Below are 21,767 nucleotides of genomic sequence, written 5' to 3'. Positions count from 1 at the left end.
CTTGTTAGTTTTTTATTCGGGTTTCAATGAACGAAACAATTAATTCTTCCAGCCCATATGTGGCATAACAGCAAACCAGTGCTTAACAGTATTGGTTAAAAACAGTCTTGGTTGCAGTTTTAGTTTTTTTTTTATTTTTCAACGAGGCATTTCACCTTATTTAGGCATCTTCAGGTTATCTTTTCTAGATGGACGCGAGAGGCACCGAGATCTGCATAATGCGTTCCCGTTCACAGGAGCTCCTGTGAACGGGAACGCGTTCTGCAGATCTTGGTGCCTCTCTAGAAAAGATAACCTGAAGATGACTAAATAAGGTGAAACGCCTCATTGAAAAATAAAATACTAAAACTGCAACCAAGACTGTTTTTAACCAATACCAAACAATTAATTGTTAATATGATAAAAGTGTTTTAAAAACACAACTGTACAAGATTAATTATACAGGTTTTTTTCTGTGGTAGGAGCACGAAACAGGTGGGCCAAGTTTGTGTGCAAGTTACAAATGCTCACTGAGAATTGCGGAAGCAGGGAAACCCTTTCGGGCTGGGAATCTCATGAAGGATTGGCTGGTTGACTAAACGGCTTGCATTTGTCCAGCAGACCTCCTGGAAAAATTTAAGAAAATAGCTCTTTCGTCTCAAACTGTTGCTCACCAACAGCAATTAATGGAGAGAGTGGCAAACTTACTTCGTTCCCCCCCTCTCCCCCCCACCTCACCCAATCACTCTTGACGAGTCCACGGATGTTGTGCACATTTTTCAGCTCATCATATTCATTCGGGGTGTCGATGACAATCTGCGAAGAACTTCTCGACCTTATACCATTAAAAGACACAACCACAGGTTTGGATATTTTCTAGCCATGGAAATAGTGTTTGAGTCAATGGGTTTAAAATGGGAATGCCTGACCAGTGTGGAGCCCCTGCGCTATGAAGGATATGCACTGGATTCCTGGTTACATCAGGTCAAAAATGACTGAAGAAGGCTATTACTTATTTGTGGCAGTCCATTGTCTGATACATCAGGAGGCACTTGGCGGCAAGACACAGTTGTTCGAATAGTTAATTATCTTCACTCACATGGACTCACACATCACCAACTGAAAGAATTTCTGCCTGATATTGAAGCGGGATACCCAGATATCCCCTACCACGCTGAAGTAAGATGGCTGAACAGAGGGAAAACGCTTCATCAGTTTGTCTTCTTAAGGGATGAAATCAATACCTTTTTGGAAATGAAAGGATGCCCAGAAGAATTACTTTGAGGTCCTAAATGGGTGGCGAATTTGGCTTTTTTGAGTGACCTAACTGGTCATTTAAATACTTTGAACATTTCACTCTGAGGCAAAAATCTCTATGTTGTTGATTCAGTGCAGATGATTGAAGCATTTAAAATATATATATATATATTTTGTGGGAAAGACCGTTGTGTGATGAGGGTTGTGGACACTTCCCTGCATTAGTCAGCATTAAAGAAGATTTAGATTTTTCAGATTATGTTCAAATCATTTGCGAATAACAGAATAACACTGATCATTATTTAATCTGCAGTGAAATTGGGATTGTGAGGCCGGAAGTGCAGGAGGTCAGGTCCATATGTAGGAGGATAAGAGTGGAGAAATTTCAGGATAAGGAAATCAGGCACAAGTACATAGCAGCGATCTCAGAAAGGTACCAGTTAGTTGAATGTAGTCAATTACAGTCATTGGAAAAGGAATGGACAAGGCACAGGGACACAGTACTAGAAGTGGCTAAAGAATGTCTTGGAACAGTAGTGTGTAAAAGTAGGATGAAGCAAACAGCTTGGTGGAAGAAATCGTGGGAAGACTTTGGAAACAGGTTGGAGACTATGGGTCAAGCTGCTGGAAAACCATTCTGGAGTGTAATTAGCAGTCTTCGAAAGGGAGGTAAGAAGGAAATGACAAGTATTTTGGACAGGTCAGGAAAACTGCTTGCGAATCCTGTGGATGCCTTGGGCAGATGGAGGGAATATTTTGAAGAGTTGCTCAATGTAGATGAAAATGCGATCAGTAATGTTTCAGATTTCGAGGTAGAATGGGATAGGAATGATGATGGAAATAGGATCACATTTGAGGAAGTGGAAAAAATGGTCAATAGATTGCAGTGCAATAAAGCGGCTAGGGTGGATGAAATTAAGTCGGAACTCATCAAATACAGTGGAATGTCAGGTTTTAAATGGCTACACAGGATAATTGAAATTGCCTGGGAGTCGGGACCGGTTCCATCAGACTGGACAAAAGCAGTAATCACACCAATCTTTAAACATGGAAACAGAAAAGATTGTAACAACTACAGAGGTATCTCTTTAATCAGCATTGTGGGTAAAATCTTCTCAGGTATTGTTGAAAGGAAAGTGCGAGTATTAGTTGAGGACCAATTGGATGAAAATCAGTGTGGGTTTAGGCCTCTTAGAGGTTGTCAGGACCAGATCTTTAGCTTACGGCAAATAATGGAGAAGTGTTATGAGTGGAACAGGGAATTGTATCTATGCTTTATAGATCTAGAAAAGGCATATGACCGGGTTCCTAGGAGGAAGTTATTGTCTGTTCTACAAGATTATGGAATAGGAGGCAAACTTTTGCAAGCAATTAAAGGTCTTTACATGGATACTCAGGCAGCAGTTAGAGTTGACGGTAAATTGAGTTCATGGTTCAGAGTACTTTCAGGGGTAAGACAAGGCTGCAACCTGTCTCCACTGTTGTTCATATTATTTATGGATCATATGTTGAAAACAATAGACTGGCTGGGTGAGATTAAGATGGGTGAACACAAAATAAGCAGTCTTGCATATGTAGATGACTTAGTTGTGATGGCAGATTCGATTGAAAGTTTGCAAAGTAATATTTCAGAGCTAGATCAGAAATGTAAGGACTATGGTATGAAGATTAGCATCTCCAAAACGAAAGTAATGTCAGTGGGAAAGAAATATAAACGGATTGAGTGCCAAATAGGAGGAACAAAGTTAGAATAGGTGGACGGTTTCAAGTACTTAGGATGCATATTCTCACAGGATGGCAACATAGTGAAAGAACTGGAAGCGAGGTGTAGCAAAGCTAATGCAGTGAGCGCTCAGCTACGATCTACTCTCTTCTGCAAGAAGGAAGTCAGTACCAAGACTAAGTTATCTGTGCACCGTTCAATCTTTCGACCAACTTTGTTGTATGGGAGCGAAAGCTGGGTGGATTCAGGTTACCTTATCAACAAGGTTGAGGTTACGGATATGAAAGTAGCTAGGATGATTGCAGGTACTAGGAGATGGGAACAATGGCAGGAGGGTGTCCACAATGAGGAAATCAGAGAAAAACTGGGAATGAACTCTATAGATGTAGCAGTCAGGGCGAACAGGCTTAGATGGTGGGGTCATGTTACACGCATGGGAGAAGCAAGGTTACCCAAGAGACTCATGGACTCAGCAGTAGAGGGTAGGAGGAGTCGGGGCAGACCGAGGAGAAGATACCTGGATTCGGTTAAGAATGATTTTGAAGTAATAGGTTTAACATCAGAAGAGGCACCAATGTTAGCACTGAATAGGGGATCAAATGATGATGATGATGATGATGATGATGATGAGAAAGAGTTTGAAAACAAATTTTTGGAGATAAGTGAACTTCAACCGGCCTTAGATATATTTGTTTGCTTGTTTTCCCTCTGGGCAGAGGATGTCTCACAAGTGTTTCAACTAGAGCTGATTGATCTGCAGTGTTATATCTGCCTGAAGGACTGCTTTCTTATGTGTAAAATTTTGGATGACTTTTACAGTTGTTTTCCATGAGAGAAGGCTTTTGCACAAGCACGCAGCCAAAGTTCTCTCCATGTTTGATTCCACATATATTTGTGAGTGCTTTTTCTCCCTTTTAAAGCTTGCTAAAACTAAGTCCCATTCACTACTTAGCGATAAAAATTTTACTAATTCTTGAGGTTAGCAGTCTCCCGGAATATTGTACCAAACCTAGACAAAATCATTTCCTTGAGAAAGAAAAACATGTAAAACATTGTCTTCTTTAACAATGTTGACTGTAAGGATTAAAGATCTTTATAACCTTAATTCTGTTTTTTAATAAGTTTTCAAACTAGGTCAATTAAAATTATTGCATGTAAAACAGCAAACTAAGGATCCTATGTCTAAGCTCTGAAAAGGGATACAAAAAACTGTAGCACAAAGTACAACAACTACTAACATTAAGAATCAGACTCTATACCTGTTATGTAAAATTATTTCTAAAATAGAATATTTACGACACTAGTCCATTTAAGGAATTGATACATCTTTCAGAAGATGCCTACTGTACATACGACGAGTGTGCATGTGCAATACTAATAGAATCAACCTGTGGGTCAGAAAACTACTAAGTTGTTTTTTGATTCTTGTTTTGGATATTGTTTTCGAAAACTTTGTGTAGTAATTCTGCCCCACGAACACTGGTTGTTACCTAAACAATAAACGGTTTGCTTGTTTTACTGCTCAGTGACCACTGTTACAGAGCTGCGCTTCCTCTTATTTTTTTTATGTTGGCTCTGACTGTGGAACAGTCCAATGGAGAGCAGTGCTGTGTGGTCTCACTTGCTTCGCAGGTATCTCTCTTGCTCCTATGCTGGCACTAGCGACACACGGTTGCATACAAGGCACTAAACTACACTGCCTTGCGCCCACGGAGTGCGGCTGTGCCTGCCGGGCACAATTCTTGGATGAGTCTGGTCTAGATATTACCTTTAAGTCCAATGGAAGAAATATACAGGCCTCAAACTGGGTGAAAAATGCTGCTACAATCTTTTTAACATTGTTTGCTTGCTAGAAATATATAACAATAATTTTGGTGGCTCTGTGACAATTAGTGGTATCTTCCCTGCAATCAATCACACCACACCACACCACACCACACCAAACTTATCTGACAGTAGCTGGTAGCTGAGTGGTCAGCGTGACAGACTGTCAATCCTAAGGGCCCGGGTTCGATTCCCGGCTGGGTCGGAAATTTTCTCCGCTCAGGGACTGGGTGTTGTGTTATCCTAATCATCATCATTTCATCCCCATCGACGCGCAGGTCGCCTAAGTGGCGTCAAATCGAAAGACCTGCACCAGGCGAACGGTCTACCCGACGGGAGGCCCTAGCCACACGACATTTCCATTTATTTATCTGACAGAGTATATGTTAAACATGATTTTTACAATAAACAATTCCTACAGGTTTTACTATTTCAACAGCTATTAAGATCAAAACATGATTCTGCATTGGAGAAAATCTGATTCACCTATGAACACTCATAAATGTCAAGAAACAAATGGGATCATCCTCCGAATGCACTTCTCTTTACCTAGTGCCTTCAGTTCCTGCACGCAGTGAACATGATATGCTTAAAATATTGATACTTTCTGATCACGTATGTGCAAAATCCGATTTTGCAGATACACTCTCCTACCTCTTTAAAGCTGACTTCTGTATCATAGTCTTCATTGCAATGACTTCACATTCAGTAAAATGCTTGGCTTCTCAATCATCCTGACACCACTGCATCCAGATATAAACATGACACCAATAGTCTACAAGAGATGCCTATGCATGGCTGGCAAAATATTTTTCAAGAATAGAAACTCTCTGCTCTTGAACAAAAAACATACTCTCTCTACTTAGAAGCACAATCACACTTCTAATGAAGCTCATATGACTGCTACATAGCAGTGAGTGAGTATTCTCTATGTTTGCATACTTACAGTGCTATCAAGTAATAATTCAGTTTAAGATAACTACTAACTTTATGAGTGCACCTCTGATTACCTTGTAACTTCTCCTCATCCACATGCTACATTGTTTGTGACTAACATTTTGATATCTACTGTTCCATAGTTTGTTGTTCTGACTGTTCACGCAGTTATCTGCATGAAGCTAAGTCGTGTAAGTATGTTAAAAGTGATCATCAGGTTTCATTTTAATTAAAAAGAAAGTCGTGTTCATGATACAATATTCTCAGTCTCTGAATAATACAGTGTTGTGACAGTGCCACGACAGTTCTGGATAAAGACATTCGCATGCAAGTGGACACTGGCTCTGCAGTAACTCTCATTAATTCTCGCACGTATTTGGAGTTGGGCTCCCCTCCCTTGTCTCCAGTTACGTGAAATCTGAGAACTTATAATAAACAGAAAATTCCTATCATTGGCCAGTTTGATGCTTCCACTGCCTACAAGTCTGTTGTTAGGCCCCTCACGTTTTATGTGGTGGATCATGCGGGCACTGAAAACCTGTTCGGTTATGATGCTTTCCAGTCGTTCGGGTTCTCCATTGATGATGATGTGCACCTCATATCTGAGGATATTCCATATCAACAGCTGGATGGATTGCGTTCTGAATTTTTGTCCGTGTTCTCTGCTGGTCTGGGCCGTGCCAAGGATTTTGAAGCCCACATTACTCTTAAACCTACAGCTCGCCCTAAGTTTTTCCAGGCACGCCCTATTCCGGTGGTGTTGCGTACACCTGTCAAGGCTGAGATAGACAGGTTAACAGCTTCAGGGATTCTCCTTCCTGTTACCTCCAACGAATGGGCATCGCCAATAGTGGTGGTTTCTAAACCAAACGGGAGTCCGCGATTGTGTGGTGATTTTAAAGCCACTGTCAACGCTCAGAGCCTCATTGACACTTATCCTCTTCCCCGTCCTGAGGAGTTATTTACCAAGCTTGCTGGGGGCCAGTTCTTTTCCAAACTTGACTTATCGGAGGCATACCATCAGTTGTCATTGGATGCTTCTTCCAAGGAATTTCTCGTCATCAACACTCCTTGTGAGTTGTATCAGTACCAGTGGTTACCATTTGGCGTCGCTAGCACGCCGGCCATTTTTCAGCGGTTTTTGGAACAGCTCACGGCTTCCGTTCCCGGCTGCATAAACTATCTGAATGACATTGTTGTCACGGGGGCCTCCACTGAGGAGCACCTTCGCAATTTGTGTTCACTGTTTTGGGTTTTGCATTCGGCTGGGTTGAGGTGCAATCTGGACAAGTCACAGTTCTTCCAACCCTCCATTGTGTATCTCGGTTTCCTCTTGTCCCGTGAGGGTATATGTCCTCTACGTCAGCACGTTGCGGCCATTAACGCTCTACCCCGGCCGTCTACGGTCAAAGAACTTCAGGCGTTTCTAGGCAAGATTGCTTATTATCACAAATTCATTCCATCCGCGGCGGCGGTAGCTCATCCTCTGCATCAGCTGTTATGCAAAAACGTCCCTTTCTGTTGGTCCAACGAGTGTGAGCAGGCTTTTGTCCACCTGAAGGCTCATTTGCAGTCGGCACCTTGTCTTGCCACATTCTGTCCGGGTCAGCACTTGGTTCTGGCAACTGACGCGTCACAGTATGGCCTAGGGGCTGTTCTCGCCCATCGGTATGAGGATGGGTCGGAACGACCCATCGCCTATGCTTCCAAGACCCTCAACGATGCGCAACGACGTTACTCTCAAATCGAAAAGGAGGCGCTAGCTATCATTTATGCTCTAAAAAAGTTCAGCGTTTTTTTTGTATGGTTCTAAGTTTCACCTCATCACCGACCACAAGCCGCTGGTCTCTCTATTCAGCCCATCAGCGTCGCTTCCGGATAAGGCAGCTCACTGCCTGCAACGTTGGGCCTTATACTTGTCTCGTTTTCACTATGAGATTCACTATCGCCCCACGGCCCAGCACGCCAACGCTGACGCATTGTCGCGATTGCCGATGGGCCCCAACCCGGTTTTCGATCGTGATGAACTACTCTGTTTCCACATTGATGAGGAAGAACATCGTGCGGTCGAGGGTTTTCCACTTACAGGTTCGCAGGTCGCGTCGGCTACTGCGCGGGACCCAGTCCTGCGTCAGGTGATCGGTTTGGTTCAACGGGGTTGGCCGGACGGGACCAAGGGCCGGGCATCGGATCCCCTTCGCAACTACCATGCCTTGCGCCTTCGTCTGTCTGTTCGTGATGGTGTTGTTCTTCTGGCCACGGATGGCGCATCTCCACGGGTCGTGGTGCCAGCCTCTCTTCGCAAAGATATTCTCAAACTGTTGCATGAAGGCCATTGGGGTACTTCTTGGACTAAGTCCCTGGCCCGCAGGCACGTTTATTGGCCCAGTATTGATTCGGACATCGCCCACATGGTTGCTGCATGTGGTTAGAGTGCTCAACAACTGGCTGCACCTCGTACAATGCCCTCTCTGTGGTCTGATCCGGCGCAGCCATGGGAACGGGTGCACGCTGACTTTGCCAGCCCCTTCCTCGGTACTTATTGGCTACTGTTGATTGGCACCTTCTCGAAGTTTCCGTTTGTTGTTCGATGTCCGTCGCCCACCACTGCAGCAACAACGCTGGCTTTGTCCAAAATCTTTGTGCTAGAAGGTCTTCCATCCACGATCGTCACGGACAATGGCCCTCAGTTCTCTTCGCAGGCCTTCCGTGATTTTTGTACTGGACAAGGGATTCATCATGTTACAGCACCGCCCTTCCATCCGCAATCGAATGGGGAGGTTGAGCGCCTTGTCTGCACTTTCAAAAGCCAGATGAAAAAATTTCTTAGTGATTTTTCCACAGATGACGCTCAGCTGCAATTTCTGAGTTCTTATCGCTTTACGCCTCTGGGTGATCGCAGCCCTGCTGAACTCTTGCATGGCCGCCAACCGCGCACTCTACTGCACCTGCTTCACCCTGTCGGGCCTTGTGCCGTATCCCCTAGTGTGGGAAAATATTCGGTGGGCGCCGACGTGTGGGCACGAGGGTATGGATCTCGCCCTAAATGGATTCCAGGGGTGGTGAAGGCTCTTCGCGGCTGCCGGCTTTGTGAAATACGTACAGACGACGGCATGGTTGTTCGCCATTACGAGCAGATGCGCCCACGAGTGGTGGCCACGCCGGTGCCACCGCCCCTTCCTTCGCCTCCACCAGCCCGAGAAGCCAGTCCTGTCGCTGCTGCCGATCTACCATACGTGTTGATGCAGCCGACGTCGCTACCGCTTCCGAGTACGCCGGAACTGGCCCCAGTCGCGGTGCCGCCTTCTCCGGGACCCATCTCGATGGAGCACACCCCCAGGTCCACGACACCTATGGATGCTGCTCCGGAGTTTTCACCCATCATCTCGTCCAGGAGGCACGTTCCAAGCACGAGCTTCCGTCCTGGACATTTTCAACCGTAATCTTGTGTCTCTCCGCGGGGTCTTCTCGGGGCCTCACAAGAGGCCATGGATGTCTCCGCACTGTCCATGTCTCCAAGGAAGTGAGTGTTTTTTTTTTTTTTCCATGGGGGGAAAAGTGTTGTGACAGTGCCACGACATTTAACAGTGCCGCCATGACAGTACGCGCAAACGGCAATAGAGGCGCTCCGCAACTCGGCTGAGCGCGAGAGCACCACCTAGCTACGAAAGGCGCCGGCCGCATGTCACGGCACAGCAGTCGAATAAGAGATTCTGAGTTTTTATCATGTAACGAGCTATTGTTTCTAAGTGAGTGTGTTTGAATATCCACGCAATTATTGGTGATTAAAGGTTATAACATACAGAATGCACAATTTTAATGTCTTTCAAACTGTAAAAACAAAAGCTGGTGACAAAACAGTTTGCAAGTGCTCTTTACCCAGCACTGCCCTAGTGTGTAAATTAATATTTATTCACATAAACATTCAAAACAAGGAGGAGTTACTGTATGTTGTTTCTGTTCTCCACATACTTATTCTTATGAAAAATACTTAAAGCTCCTTACTTATTAGAGGCATTTCATTTGGTGAAATTTGATGTTAAACTATTAAGCATATGCAGAATATTTCTCCAAAAGTAAATCTGTTCAATAACTACATGTGAATTTCTTATATACATAATGCTCTAGTGACACCACATGACTGATTAAATAGCAAGTGAATATCTTTTAAGACTAATCACTGGCGTACTTTTCACCACAGGGACTACAGTGACTTTACTCAACAGTTGACAAAATATGCATTTTTAACAACACTGTTTCTTCCTGCATTTTATATTCTGTCATTTATGGTGCATATTGTATTACAAGTCTTCAAGGAAACTGAAAATTATACTCACATATACAGCATACACATAACACGTGAACACCCTGGTCTCCCAAATGCTGACAATGGGACTTTGTTCGAGTTTGCTGCCACACCTCCATGAACTAGGTCTGGACCATCAGGGACAACATTGCCAACAGTAGAACTAGAAGATTTCCGGAAAGGTCCACCTTCTATTTTAAACTTCTCCACGAGAGCAGCTATTTGGTGATTTGATTCAATAAAACGCTCACGAGATCGACGGTCCACAGTCGACAAGCACACTGGAATATATTGGTAAAAGTGAACTATGCTTTTTAAAATTAAAAAGTAAAGGTATATTATATTTTTCACATTTACTCCAACTGATAACAAAAAATAAATTACCAATAACTTTTCTTCCCATTAAAACAAGTACTACTCAGTAATTGGCACACTGAAAGAAACTCTATAAAACAAGAGTAGGCAACCAGTCGCCTATAGAGGACTGGTGTGCGGTGGACAGAAAAACATGATAGAAACCAGTTAAAACTATCTTTTGTGCTCTTACCCTTTTTCTAGTGAGAGTACACACATTCACACATACAAACATATAGATACCCAAATATACACACTGTGTTAGAAAAAGAGCAAGAGCTCGAAAAATAGTGCTCACGACTTTCTATTACATGTTTCTGTGTGCCCTGCATCAGTACTCTATATGTAAGTGATTGCCTTTCCCTTGTTTTATGTATTTTTTCCATCCTGGCATTTCCATTATAGTTATATAATTACAAAATCTCAAATACTAAAAAATCTACAATTTAGAAAATGTTAAAAAATTTTACTTAAAATTTACAATTAAATGAATTTGGAGAAAACTACAGATACACAAATGTCAGTGAAAAATAACTCTATCCACAGTAACTTGGAAACAGTAAGCACTAAACAAATGAAATTTTGTAGGAAGAACCACAAGCTAACATGACTGTTTTTGCTTCCTGTTGTTTCAGGTATGCTACCAAAAATGAGCACCATGGCACCCTACTACACCAATGTATGGTAATAAAGTACCTCTGCAAATCAGAGGCTGACTCAGCAACCTTGATTCACAGTAAGCTGTTGTCAATCTATCCAACTAGTTAACGCTAAATAGATCTCTCTCTCTCTCTCTCTCTCTCTCTCTCTCTCTCTCTCTCTCTCTCTCTCTCTCTCTCCTCTGGGTTATGTTATTAATTTAATCCTCATTTAGAGACAGAGAGAAAGAGAATCACCAATCAACTGCATGTGGGTAGTTGCCATTCCTCTCTTTTTAAACAGCAGTAGCAAAGTACGTAGATCTCGCATACAAGACTACCTATTATGGTTAAAAAATAAAAATGTACATTAAATTTTAATAGAAACGTTTATAAGAATGCCTGAATGCTTATAAGAATGCTTGAATATTAGGAAATGAATGCACACTTTTAGACAATAAGAAACAAACATTTCTTGGAAAGAAAAACAAAAATTGTTTACAACAAAAAATTGAAGATCTGTTAACATAATATTTTTCAAAAGTACTTACAGTAATACATGAGAGGATTCTCAAGTTCAGGGCATGGAAATCCAATGCTGCGGAAGTAATCTAACATAAGTCGAGTGCCACCAGTATAAACTACATCTCCTAGGCATAGATACATTACACGATCCAAAAATGGAAAAACATCTGAACGAGGTTTCTCCATTGTAAGAACAACAATTCTTCCATATTTTCGTGCATGGTTTGAAAGAATGGATATTATAAGATAAGTGTTCAAAGGATCCAAGTCCCATGTCGGTTCATCTAGCAGCAGCAGAACTAAAACAGAAGCACACAAAAATGAGATTACAGTTTAGCACTGCATGAAGTTGACTTCTTGAACCCTTTCAAAATCTAGGTGGAATACAGCATGCAAAAGTGAAACCATTTTAACCACATCTTAATAACAGAGTAATAATAAATCAATAGCTTTACAGTAATGTGTACCATGGATCAGTATTTTTTTTAAGAAACAAAAAGACAAAATTTTAATATAACAAGTCTCGCAATTTTACCAAGATCTAATGAATGACAACTCGCATATCATTTAAAGTTGTAAGGACATTTTGAAAATCTGTTAAAATTTTTACTCTCTTCTTCTTCCTTTTTAATAAATTTGTAACTGCTAGAAAAGAATTATTAACTTTTCAAATTATGGTATTTTTCTTAGCAGTTGGCCTACGAGTTCATTTCGTGCTTCAGAAACTAGGATATCATCACTTAGCAACTAGTTCACCAGTGTCCTTCAGCAGGCAGTAGCAAATATCTGAAAAGCATAAAAATGTTTTTATGTGACCTAAGAAGAGCTTCATTCATTTCTAAGATTAGTGCTCCTTAAAATGTTGTATTTTTGTATGAATAACTGAAAAAGCACAGCTGCTGGACTCTCATTCTGTAGTTGAACTTCTTAAACAGCACCATGTAGTGAAATTGGAGGTAGCACTATTTCACAAAGTATTATTCTCCCTTTTGACTGAATGTACACTGGTGGAAAGAATTTTACCAAACCATCTTGGTTTCTTCTGATGCCCTAAGGCCTGTGATTCTGGTAGTAACCCTTCAAGCAGCTAGCAGTAATTACTTACATCTTCAAAGTTATATTATTTTATCTTTGGACAAGACACACACACACACACACACACACACACACACACACACACACACAGCTAAATCACATTGGTCCTCAACCATCTGTCATCTGTATGTTATGATCAATCATCTGTCAAGCTGCCACTGCGAAAAAGAGTCACACATGAATTTTTCTTCTTCAATGGTATCCACCACACTGCTTGTTTCACAACATTTATTTCATCGGTTGGGACTCTACTTCCAACCAACAGTCAATTCTTCATCGTCATATGAGGGTTATTCAGAAAGTAACGTCCAAATCACTGCACCTAATCGACTGTCACAGGAAAATTGAAATGCCAATGCACACCGACTTCTGGCATGCCTTGCTTGTCAAATGATGCCGTTTGCATTGGTATTTTCACAGCTTTTACAGTATCAATTCAAAATGTTGAAAACAACTGATCAGCCTGCTGACTGTGAAGTACGGTAAATGATTCAGATTTTTACAGCAAGGAACGCTGCAGCAACGGAAATCCATCGACAGATAAATGAGGTGCATGGCCCCAACGTGATGAGTGACAGAAGGGAAAATGCCCATGATGAATCGGAATTAGGCTGACCGTCAGTGATCACAGAAGATTTGGCCAGAGCCACGGACAAAAAGATTTCATAAAGACTGGCAATTCACAATTCTGGTACCTAGTGGTGTTTCTCAGCGGCAAGTGCTTCACAAAGGATGACAAGATAAAAGAAGTAGTTAAAGACTAGTTATCCTAACAGCAGAGAGAGAGAGAGAGAGAGAGAGAGAGAGAGAGAGAGAGAGAGAGAGAGAGAGAGAGAGAGAGAGGGGGGGGGGGAGGAGGAGACATGTAAGGGATTAGATAAAAAACAGTTTCTTGAAAAAAATCTGTGATGGTTCATGTTTTTTATAAAAAATTAGACCTTACTTTCTGAATAACCTTCATACATTTGGTGCAACAATGAACCATATACATGTACCCGCTATTCAGGCTGAGTATCACATGCCTAGGTAAGAGTAATGATAATGTGATTCAATAGGTGTCCCAAACATTGCAGATTAGCATTTCTGTTTCCATAACACCAATTCACATTCTTTGCACATTATTCACTTCAAAATTGACAATTTTTTGAATGTCTGTACCTCCCTTAAGATGCATTCAAAAGAAACCAGGTTATATAGTCTTAAACAATCATTATATTATAAGGAGTGCATGCCAATGGTTTCTGAAACAAATACAAAATTTATAACCTTAGGGAAAGGTTTCACATTATTTAACACCAAGTGTAGCGTAAGACACTGGTGCTCACATTTCAAACAAGAAAAGGCCTGCTTGCTTTGGTACAGTTAATTCAGGTGGAGAGTATATTGTACCCTGAAAATTAATTAATTTCATTATTCTACAATATTGGGCTTAATTTCTGTCATATCTAAGAAGAGGCAATTTTAATTCAAACACAAGGTGTGAGCTTTATCACTATTCACTTGACCCAAGGAGCTTCAGCAACTTTCATACCATTAGGTGGTATTAAATTCATGGATTTAAGACTATATCATTATCTGCCATTGAATAAGCATTTCACGTACTTCAGCTTCAAGCCCAAAAATCTTATTTCAATTATATTTCCATTCTATTTAAATTCATTTTCTAGCTACATTTTCAAACACTCTTGTCTCTTCCTATTTCACCACAGTAATATTTATACATACTCTAGATGCTACTTCTCTCCATTAAGGGAAACAGCCCCTCTATGTAAAGCTGATATCAGTGTGAACAATCTAAATCATGTCCAAGCTTTTGAATCTTGCTTATCTTCCTCTACACTTGTAGAGGAAAATGAATTAAAGAAATATAAATGTGAATAAATGATATTATGTTAGTTTCATCAACAGTGTGATCGATCACCATATTACTTTTCTGTAGCTGAATTTGTCTTCACTCTTAATCACTGGCCTCCAATTATTGGCTACTTCCTCTACTACAGCAAAAAGTAATGCCTCTGAATTTTGTGTGTGAAAACTTTTAAATCTTTTTGTATAAAACTGATGTTATTAACATTCTACATCTTTATTCTTCATGCCTACATATTTGCAACCCTCTGCCACAAGAGGGCTCAGAATTTTTGCGTGTAACATGGTGGTGTCTAACGTAGCTATGTCAGTGCATGAGGAACGGAGTGCTACATTCAGGTTTCAATTCGAAGAGTTCATCCACATATGGAGCTCACTCTTCTTCCACATGACAATGCCAGACAACATGAGTGCTGTGACATTTTCAACAATTCAACTCCTTGGATTCATCGTCATCGAGCATCCTCATACAGTCCCAACTTGACCCCACATCCAATTTTCATCTGTTTTCAAAACAGAAAGAACACCTTCAAGGAATTCACTTTGATAGTGAAGATGTGTAAGCAGAGATGAGGTTATGGTTCCATCAACAAAGTCAAACATTCTACAAGGTTGGTATCAACAAACTGCTCTCTCATTGGGAGAAATGTATTCGCCACCAGGTTGACTCTATTGAGAAATAATTATGTAGACATGAAGAATAAAAACACAAAATGTTAATATAATTTGTTTTATTTTAAGAACTTTTAAGAAATTTCACATAAAAAAATCCATTGGCATTGCCATTCAGCACACCCTCTTACATCTCATGTTTTTCATCTTACATATGCTACAGCTAATTCCCCCCTCCCCCCAATTTAAGAGGAAATGTTTGTAGAGAATGACCTTTCATCTTTAATACTAAGTTGTAAGGATATAAAGACAGGGATGTGGTCTTTTGACCCTACTATGCAATCTATACATGAAAGAAGCAATGACAGGTATAAAAGAAAAAAATGGAATCAAAATTCAAGGTGAAAGGATATCTGCAGTAGCCACCAGAAAGATCGTGGGAGGCGCACATCGGCACGGCGCGTCACGGACGGTAGTTGCCGCAAGTAGAGTCCCGTCCACCAGAGGGCACGCGAGAATTCAGACGCGACCTCTGCCGGCATAACAACAACAACAACAACAACAACAACAACAACTCCGGCAGCAAGGGCCGTGCCCAGTTAGTTAACATTGTGCATGCCTAGGACACAGTCCTGGCCTACGCTAAGTGAAGTGCGACGTAAACATGAACAGTGTTACTACACAATTGGTGACGAGTAGGGTTGTTCTTTTGCGTGTTGCGTCGTTGTTCCGGTTTCGCAGCTTCTCCACGGCATGGAGGATTTAGTGCGGGTTTTGGTTGAGCAGCAGACGGAGCTCATGGCCACCATGATACAAGTGCTTCCGGCGTTGTTCTCCACGCCGTCTGCTCCAGCGCCGTTCCCTCCTCCCTTTCCCCCGTATGACGAGACGGCGGAAGATTGGGACGCATATGAACATCGCCTTCGGCAGCATTTCCAGGCGTTTCATGTTGCCGATGCGGAGGTATGTCGTGCTCTCTTCTTGTCTTGGATATCTCCCTTGCTGTATCAAGTTTTGCGGCAGCTAGTGCCGTTGCAGGAACCCTCGTCCTTGTCTTTTGACGCATTGTGTTCATTGCTGTCTTCATATTATCGCCGCCGCACGCATGTTGTGGCGGCTAGGATCGATTTCTATCAATGCAAGAAACAGCCCCATCAGTCTTACCGGGCGTGGGCTGCTACCCTGCACGGTCTTAGTAGCAAGTGTCATTTTGTCACGGAGCAGTCGCGAGAGACGTATGCCCATCTTATGGTACGCGACGTCATTGTTCGTTCGGCCCCTGATAGGGAGGTCCGGCAACGGACCCTGCAGTTAGAAGACCCTTCCCTTGAGGAAGTCCTGTCCATTGCTCAATCGTATGAAGTCTCTCACGCCACAGGTCAACAGCTGGAAGCATGGTGCGACGTCGCGGCGGTTCATGGCGGCGCGGCCGCGTCCATTGTGTCCGGGGTGGCCGAAGTGCTAGCGGTACAATCCGGCCATTACGGCTGCTCCCGCACGGCGCGTAAACAGAATTCCGGCCGCCAGCCCTTGTTGCCGTCCTGTGCGTCATGCTATATACATCATGATCGGTCAGAGTGCCCCCAGCGTTTGGCCGTTTGTCACAAATATAATAAAAAAGGTCACATTGCTAAAGTTTGCCACTCAGCCTCAAAAGAATCGAAGGAAGCAGGTACAGAGGACATGGACGTTGACATTCAGGAAGTTTCATCGGGCCAGGCTCCCGACGCATCGGCACGCAAACTCTTTATCGAGGTGTCGGTTCGGTCGCGCCGGTTACAACTGCAAGTAGATACGGGCATGGCAGTTTCGTTGTTGAATGCACAAATTTATTCCGACCTTGGATCGCCCCTGTTGGTGCCAGTTTACCGGCGTCAACGTGGTTATGGTGAACAGTTCATTCCCCTACTGGGTCAATTCACTACTGACGTGACTTACAAATCAGTCACTCGGCCTATTACTTTTATTGTTGTCAGTGACGTGAGCTCCGCTAACCTTTTTGGCCTGGATGCCTTTCAAGCTTTCGGTTTTTCTATCACTGACACCATACAGTTGGTCTCCGAAGACGTTCCCTATCAATCATTGGAATCTTTGATCTCAGACTTTCCAGATATTTTTGAGGAGGGCCTGGGGCGTGTTTCAGATTTTGAAGCTCACTTAATGTTGAAGGCGTCGGCTTGCCCGCGTTTTCTACACGCGAGGCAGATTCCCTTGGCTCTCCGCCCTCAGGTAAAGGAAGAGCTAGACTGGCTGACAGACCTAGGAGTCGTTCTTCCCATTTCTTCTACTGAGTGGGCTTTGCCCCTCGTTATTGTAAGGAAGCCCTCGGGAAAATTACATCTCTGTGGCGATTTCAAGGCCACCATTAATTCCCAATTGGTGGTGGACACCTATCCTTTGCCTCGTGCTGATGAATTGTTCTCCGCCGTGGCGGGAGGCCAATATTTTTCGAAAATCGATCTTTCGGAGGCTTATCATCAGATACCACTTGATGAGGACTCCAAACGGCTGGCGGTCGTCAACACCCCGTTTGGCCTTTACCAATACCAGCGGTTGGCCTTCGGAATATCCAGTGCCCCGGCGATATTCCAGCGTTGTCTTGAGCACGTCATGTCGACAATCCCTCATTGTATTAATTACCTGGATGACATAATTGTCACAGGCCACAGCACGAAGGAACACTTGCACAACCTTTGCACCCTCTTTCTCAAATTCAGGTCTGTGGGCTTGCGTTGCAACCTGCATAAGTCAAACTTCTTCCAACCGTCCATTGAGTATGTGGGCTACACCATCTCTCGGCACTGCATCCAGCCACTAGGAAGTTTGGTCCAAGGTATCGTCGACCTTCCTCGGCCCGCTTCGCTGAAAGTGTTACAAGCTTTTTTAGGCAAGATAGCCTATTATCACCGGTTCATTCCCAGGGCTTCCACCATAACCCGCCCCCTGTACTGCCTTCTGCGCAAGGGTGTTCCTTTTGATTGGTCGCCTGCATACGAGTGAGCGTTCACCTCGAAGAGCCTCCTCACATCAGCGCCTTGTTTGGCTACTTTTGATCCCCATAAGCCGTTGGTCCTGGCTCCAGATGCTTCGCAGTACGGGGTGGGGGCGGTCCTGGCCCATCGCAACGCAGATGGTTCCGAGCAACCACTGGCGATTGCGTCTAAAACTCTTAGTCCCTCGCAGGCCCATTACTTCCAGGTGGAAAAAAGAGGCTTTGGCCATTGTCTACACTGTTACCAAGTTTCACCCTTTCTTGTATGGCACGAAGTTTCAGTTAATCACTGACCATAAGCCGTTAATATCGTTATTTGGCCCTGCCTCTCAGATTCCAGATAGGGCAGCTCACAGACTACAGCGCTGGGCCTTGTTCCTCTCTAAGTACCATTATGACATTCATTTTCGCCCTACCGGACAGCATGCCAACGCCGACGCTCTTTCCCGTCTTCCGGTGGGCCCAGATCCTACATTCGATCGAGAGGAGATTGTGTGTTTTCATTTGGATGTGTCGTCCCGCCAAGCGGTTGATGGCTTCCCAATCACTAGTTCTCGAGTCGCCAGGGAAACGGCAGCTGACCCGGTTCTCTGGCAAGTAGTTCGCCTCATTTAGCAGGGGTGGTCATCCCGCTCTCCGGGCCGGGCCTCGGGCCCTCTTCGTAATTATTTTATTCTACAAGACCGCCTCTCGGTCTTGGAAGGAGTTCTCCTTCTGGCTACCGATGATACAGCTCCTCGCGTGGTTGTTCCTGCAAGTTTACGAAGGGAGGTCCTCACGTTATTACATGCGGGGCACTGGGGTGTTTCCCATACTAAAACCTTGGCTCGCAGACATGTGTACTGGCCCGGTATTGACAGAGAAATTGAGCACTTGGTGGCCACCTGTTCCCAGTGTGTGAGCCAACAGGCATCTCCCAGGGCAGCGTTCTCTTCATGGCCGCCGGCAACCCAAGCATGGGAACGTGTTCACATCGATTTTGCGGGCCCGTTTCTCAATGGCTTTTGGCTCATTGTCATTGATGCTTATTCCCGATTCCCATATGTGGTTCGCTGCTCCTCAACCACTTCAGAAGTTGCAATCCAGGCACTAGCAAAAATCTTTTCTGTGGAAGGTCTGACAATCACCCTGGTCTCTGACAATGGACCGCAGTTTACTTCGCAGGCCTTCCAGGATTTTTGTAGGCGCTTCGGTATTCGGCACGTTTGCTCTCCCCCTTCCATCTACAATCGAATGGGGAAGCTGAGCGCATGGTGCGCACATGTAAGATGCAGATGAAAAAGTATGTGCACGAATTTCCTGCGGAGGAAGCATTGACATTTTTCCTGACAGCATACCGGACCACACCAATGGGAGAACGCAGCCCCGCAGAGCTCCTCCATGGGCGTCAACCTAGGACTCTGCTGCACCTCCTCCGGCCTGGTCCTCGCCAGTCTTCGCAAAACGGAGTACCTGGCTTTCCAGTGGGTATGTCGGTCTGGGCCCGTGGGTTTGGTCGCAATCCACGTTGGATACCAGCAGTGGTCCTGCGCCAAAATGGCCGCCAGCTCTATACTGGGTGGTACGTCGTCACCAAAATCAGCTACATCCATGTTCGGGCACCCACCCTCCGACCTCTCGGACACCGGCTTCCCCATTGCCAGCACCTGTGTTGGTTTCGCAGGGGATGTTACCGCCTCACCCCGCTGTGATTCTGTCGCACTGCGATGGTTCTCAGCCTTGGCAGCCTCCAGTAGCTCCAGCACCGGCATCACCATCGTTCGAGATGCCCCAGCGAGAGCTGGCCCCCCTCGCAGGCCCGGTTTCTCAGGAGGCTGGTTCACCTGTGGTCGTCCCTTCCCCATCGTCCCCGCCACTGGGTCTTGCCCCTCCAGAGGTGGAACAGGATCCGGAGTTCGACAGCTTGTCGCCCGTTCTGTCCCGGGCTCCGGTTGTGGGATGACGGGGGCCTCTTCGTGTGGGTCACTTCAAGCCATATTTGTAGGTTCCGGCTCAAGGGTTGGCAGATCCCCTCGACTCCGGCCTTCCAATGAATGTGGAGGTCATCGCTCCTGCCCAACGCTCCACCTTCTGATGCAGTGGATCACAGTGGCTTCACCCCCCGAAGGAGGAGGAGTGCAGTAGCCACCAGAAAGATTGCGGGAGGCGCACATCAGCACGGCACGTCACGGACGGTAGTTGCCGCAAGTAGAGTCCTGTCCACCAGAGGGCACGCGAGAATTCGGACGTGACCTCTGCCGGCATAACAACAACAACAACTCCGGCAGCACGGGCCGTGCCCAGTTAGTTAACATCGGCCATGCCTAGGACACAGTCCCGGTCTACACTAACTGAAGTGTGACATGAACGTGAACAGTGTTACTACAATGTCAATGGTAAGATTTACTGATGACATTGCTATTCTCAGTGAATTCCTGTATATAATGTACTGTCAATGAGTACAGAATAAGGACTGAGAGTAAATCAAAAAAAGATGAAAGTAATGAGAAGTAGCAGAAATGAGGACAGCGAGAAATTTAATGTCAGGATTGGTGATCATGAAGTAGATGAAGTTAAGGAACTCTGTCACCTAGCCAACAAAATAACCCATGGTGGGTGTAGCAAGGACATAAAAAGCAGACTAGCACTCGCAAGAAGGGCATTCCTGCCAAGAGAAGTTTGCTAGTATGAAACACAGGCTTTAATTTGAGGAAGAAATTTCTGAGAATGTACGTTTTGAGCACAGCATTGTACAGTAGTGAGACATGGACTGTGGGAAAACCAGAACAGAAGAGAATCAAAGCATCTGAGATGTGGTGCTACAGAAGAGTGTCAAAAATTAGTTGGACAAATAAGGTGAGGAATGAGGAGGTTCTCTGGGGAATTGGTGAGCACAGTAATAGACAGAAAACACTGTCAAGAAAAAGAGACAGTATGGTAGGCCATCTGCTAAGACATCACAGAACAACTTTAATGGTGCTAGAGCGAGCTGTAGACAGTAAAAATTGTAGAGGAAAACAGAGATTGGAATACATCCAGCAAATAACTGAGGATGTGGGTTGCAAGTGGTACCGTGAGATGAAGAGGTTGGCACAGGAGAGGAATTAATGGTGGGCTGCATCAAACAAGCCAGAAGACTGATGACTAAAAAATAAATAAATAAGTTAGTTAATTAAATAAAAATTCTAAGTGCTTGCAAAAAATAATTTACTTTATTTACTTACTTGGATCTCTAACAAGCTGAACTCCTATCATAAGACGACGATATTCGCTTGGTGTAAGATACTGTGTTCCACGGTTAGCCACCTGGGTCAATGCAAGATCAGCCATGACTTGTTTAACTCTTGATGTTTTCACATAGTGTGAGATCTTTAAATAAAATGAAACAATATGAGTTAGACCAAAACAAGTAAGAAAATTTGACAAATTAAATATAAAAATTGTCTCTCAAAGCATATCAGACAGCAAGTAGAATTTGCTCACAGTGAAAAAAGTGTCTTGACTCAGAAATACATGAGACATACTGCAATATAAAAGTACCTTTTTATATTTTGTCGTGTGAATGAACTGTGGTCCACTAACTCTATGGTTTCAACACAAAATATTTATATATGATAGGTTTAATGAAGTCAAAACAGTTAGTACAATCAAATTCTAGAATTTGCATTGAAAGAGAGTTGA

The 21,767-nt window shown here is 43.8% G+C and overlaps 1 protein-coding gene across 1 annotated transcript in view; it reads right to left on the bottom strand.

Annotated features, from left to right (window-relative positions):
* LOC126471211 (ATP-binding cassette sub-family G member 5) overlaps positions 1-21,767 on the bottom strand; it is a 137,809-nt gene that overhangs the window by 84,722 nt on the left and 31,320 nt on the right. Inside the window, exons 4-6 of the mRNA XM_050099327.1 lie at positions 21,311-21,455; positions 11,569-11,841; positions 10,057-10,306 (exon numbers count right to left, since the gene is read on the bottom strand). Coding sequence (XP_049955284.1) covers positions 10,057-10,306; positions 11,569-11,841; positions 21,311-21,455 — 668 coding nt within the window. The remainder of the gene's footprint in view (positions 1-10,056; positions 10,307-11,568; positions 11,842-21,310; positions 21,456-21,767) is intronic.

This window comes from Schistocerca serialis, chromosome 3 (assembly GCF_023864345.2).
Source record: "Schistocerca serialis cubense isolate TAMUIC-IGC-003099 chromosome 3, iqSchSeri2.2, whole genome shotgun sequence".
Classification (NCBI taxonomy): Eukaryota; Metazoa; Arthropoda; class Insecta; order Orthoptera; family Acrididae; genus Schistocerca; species Schistocerca serialis.
This window is presented reverse-complemented; position numbering and strand designations above follow the sequence as displayed.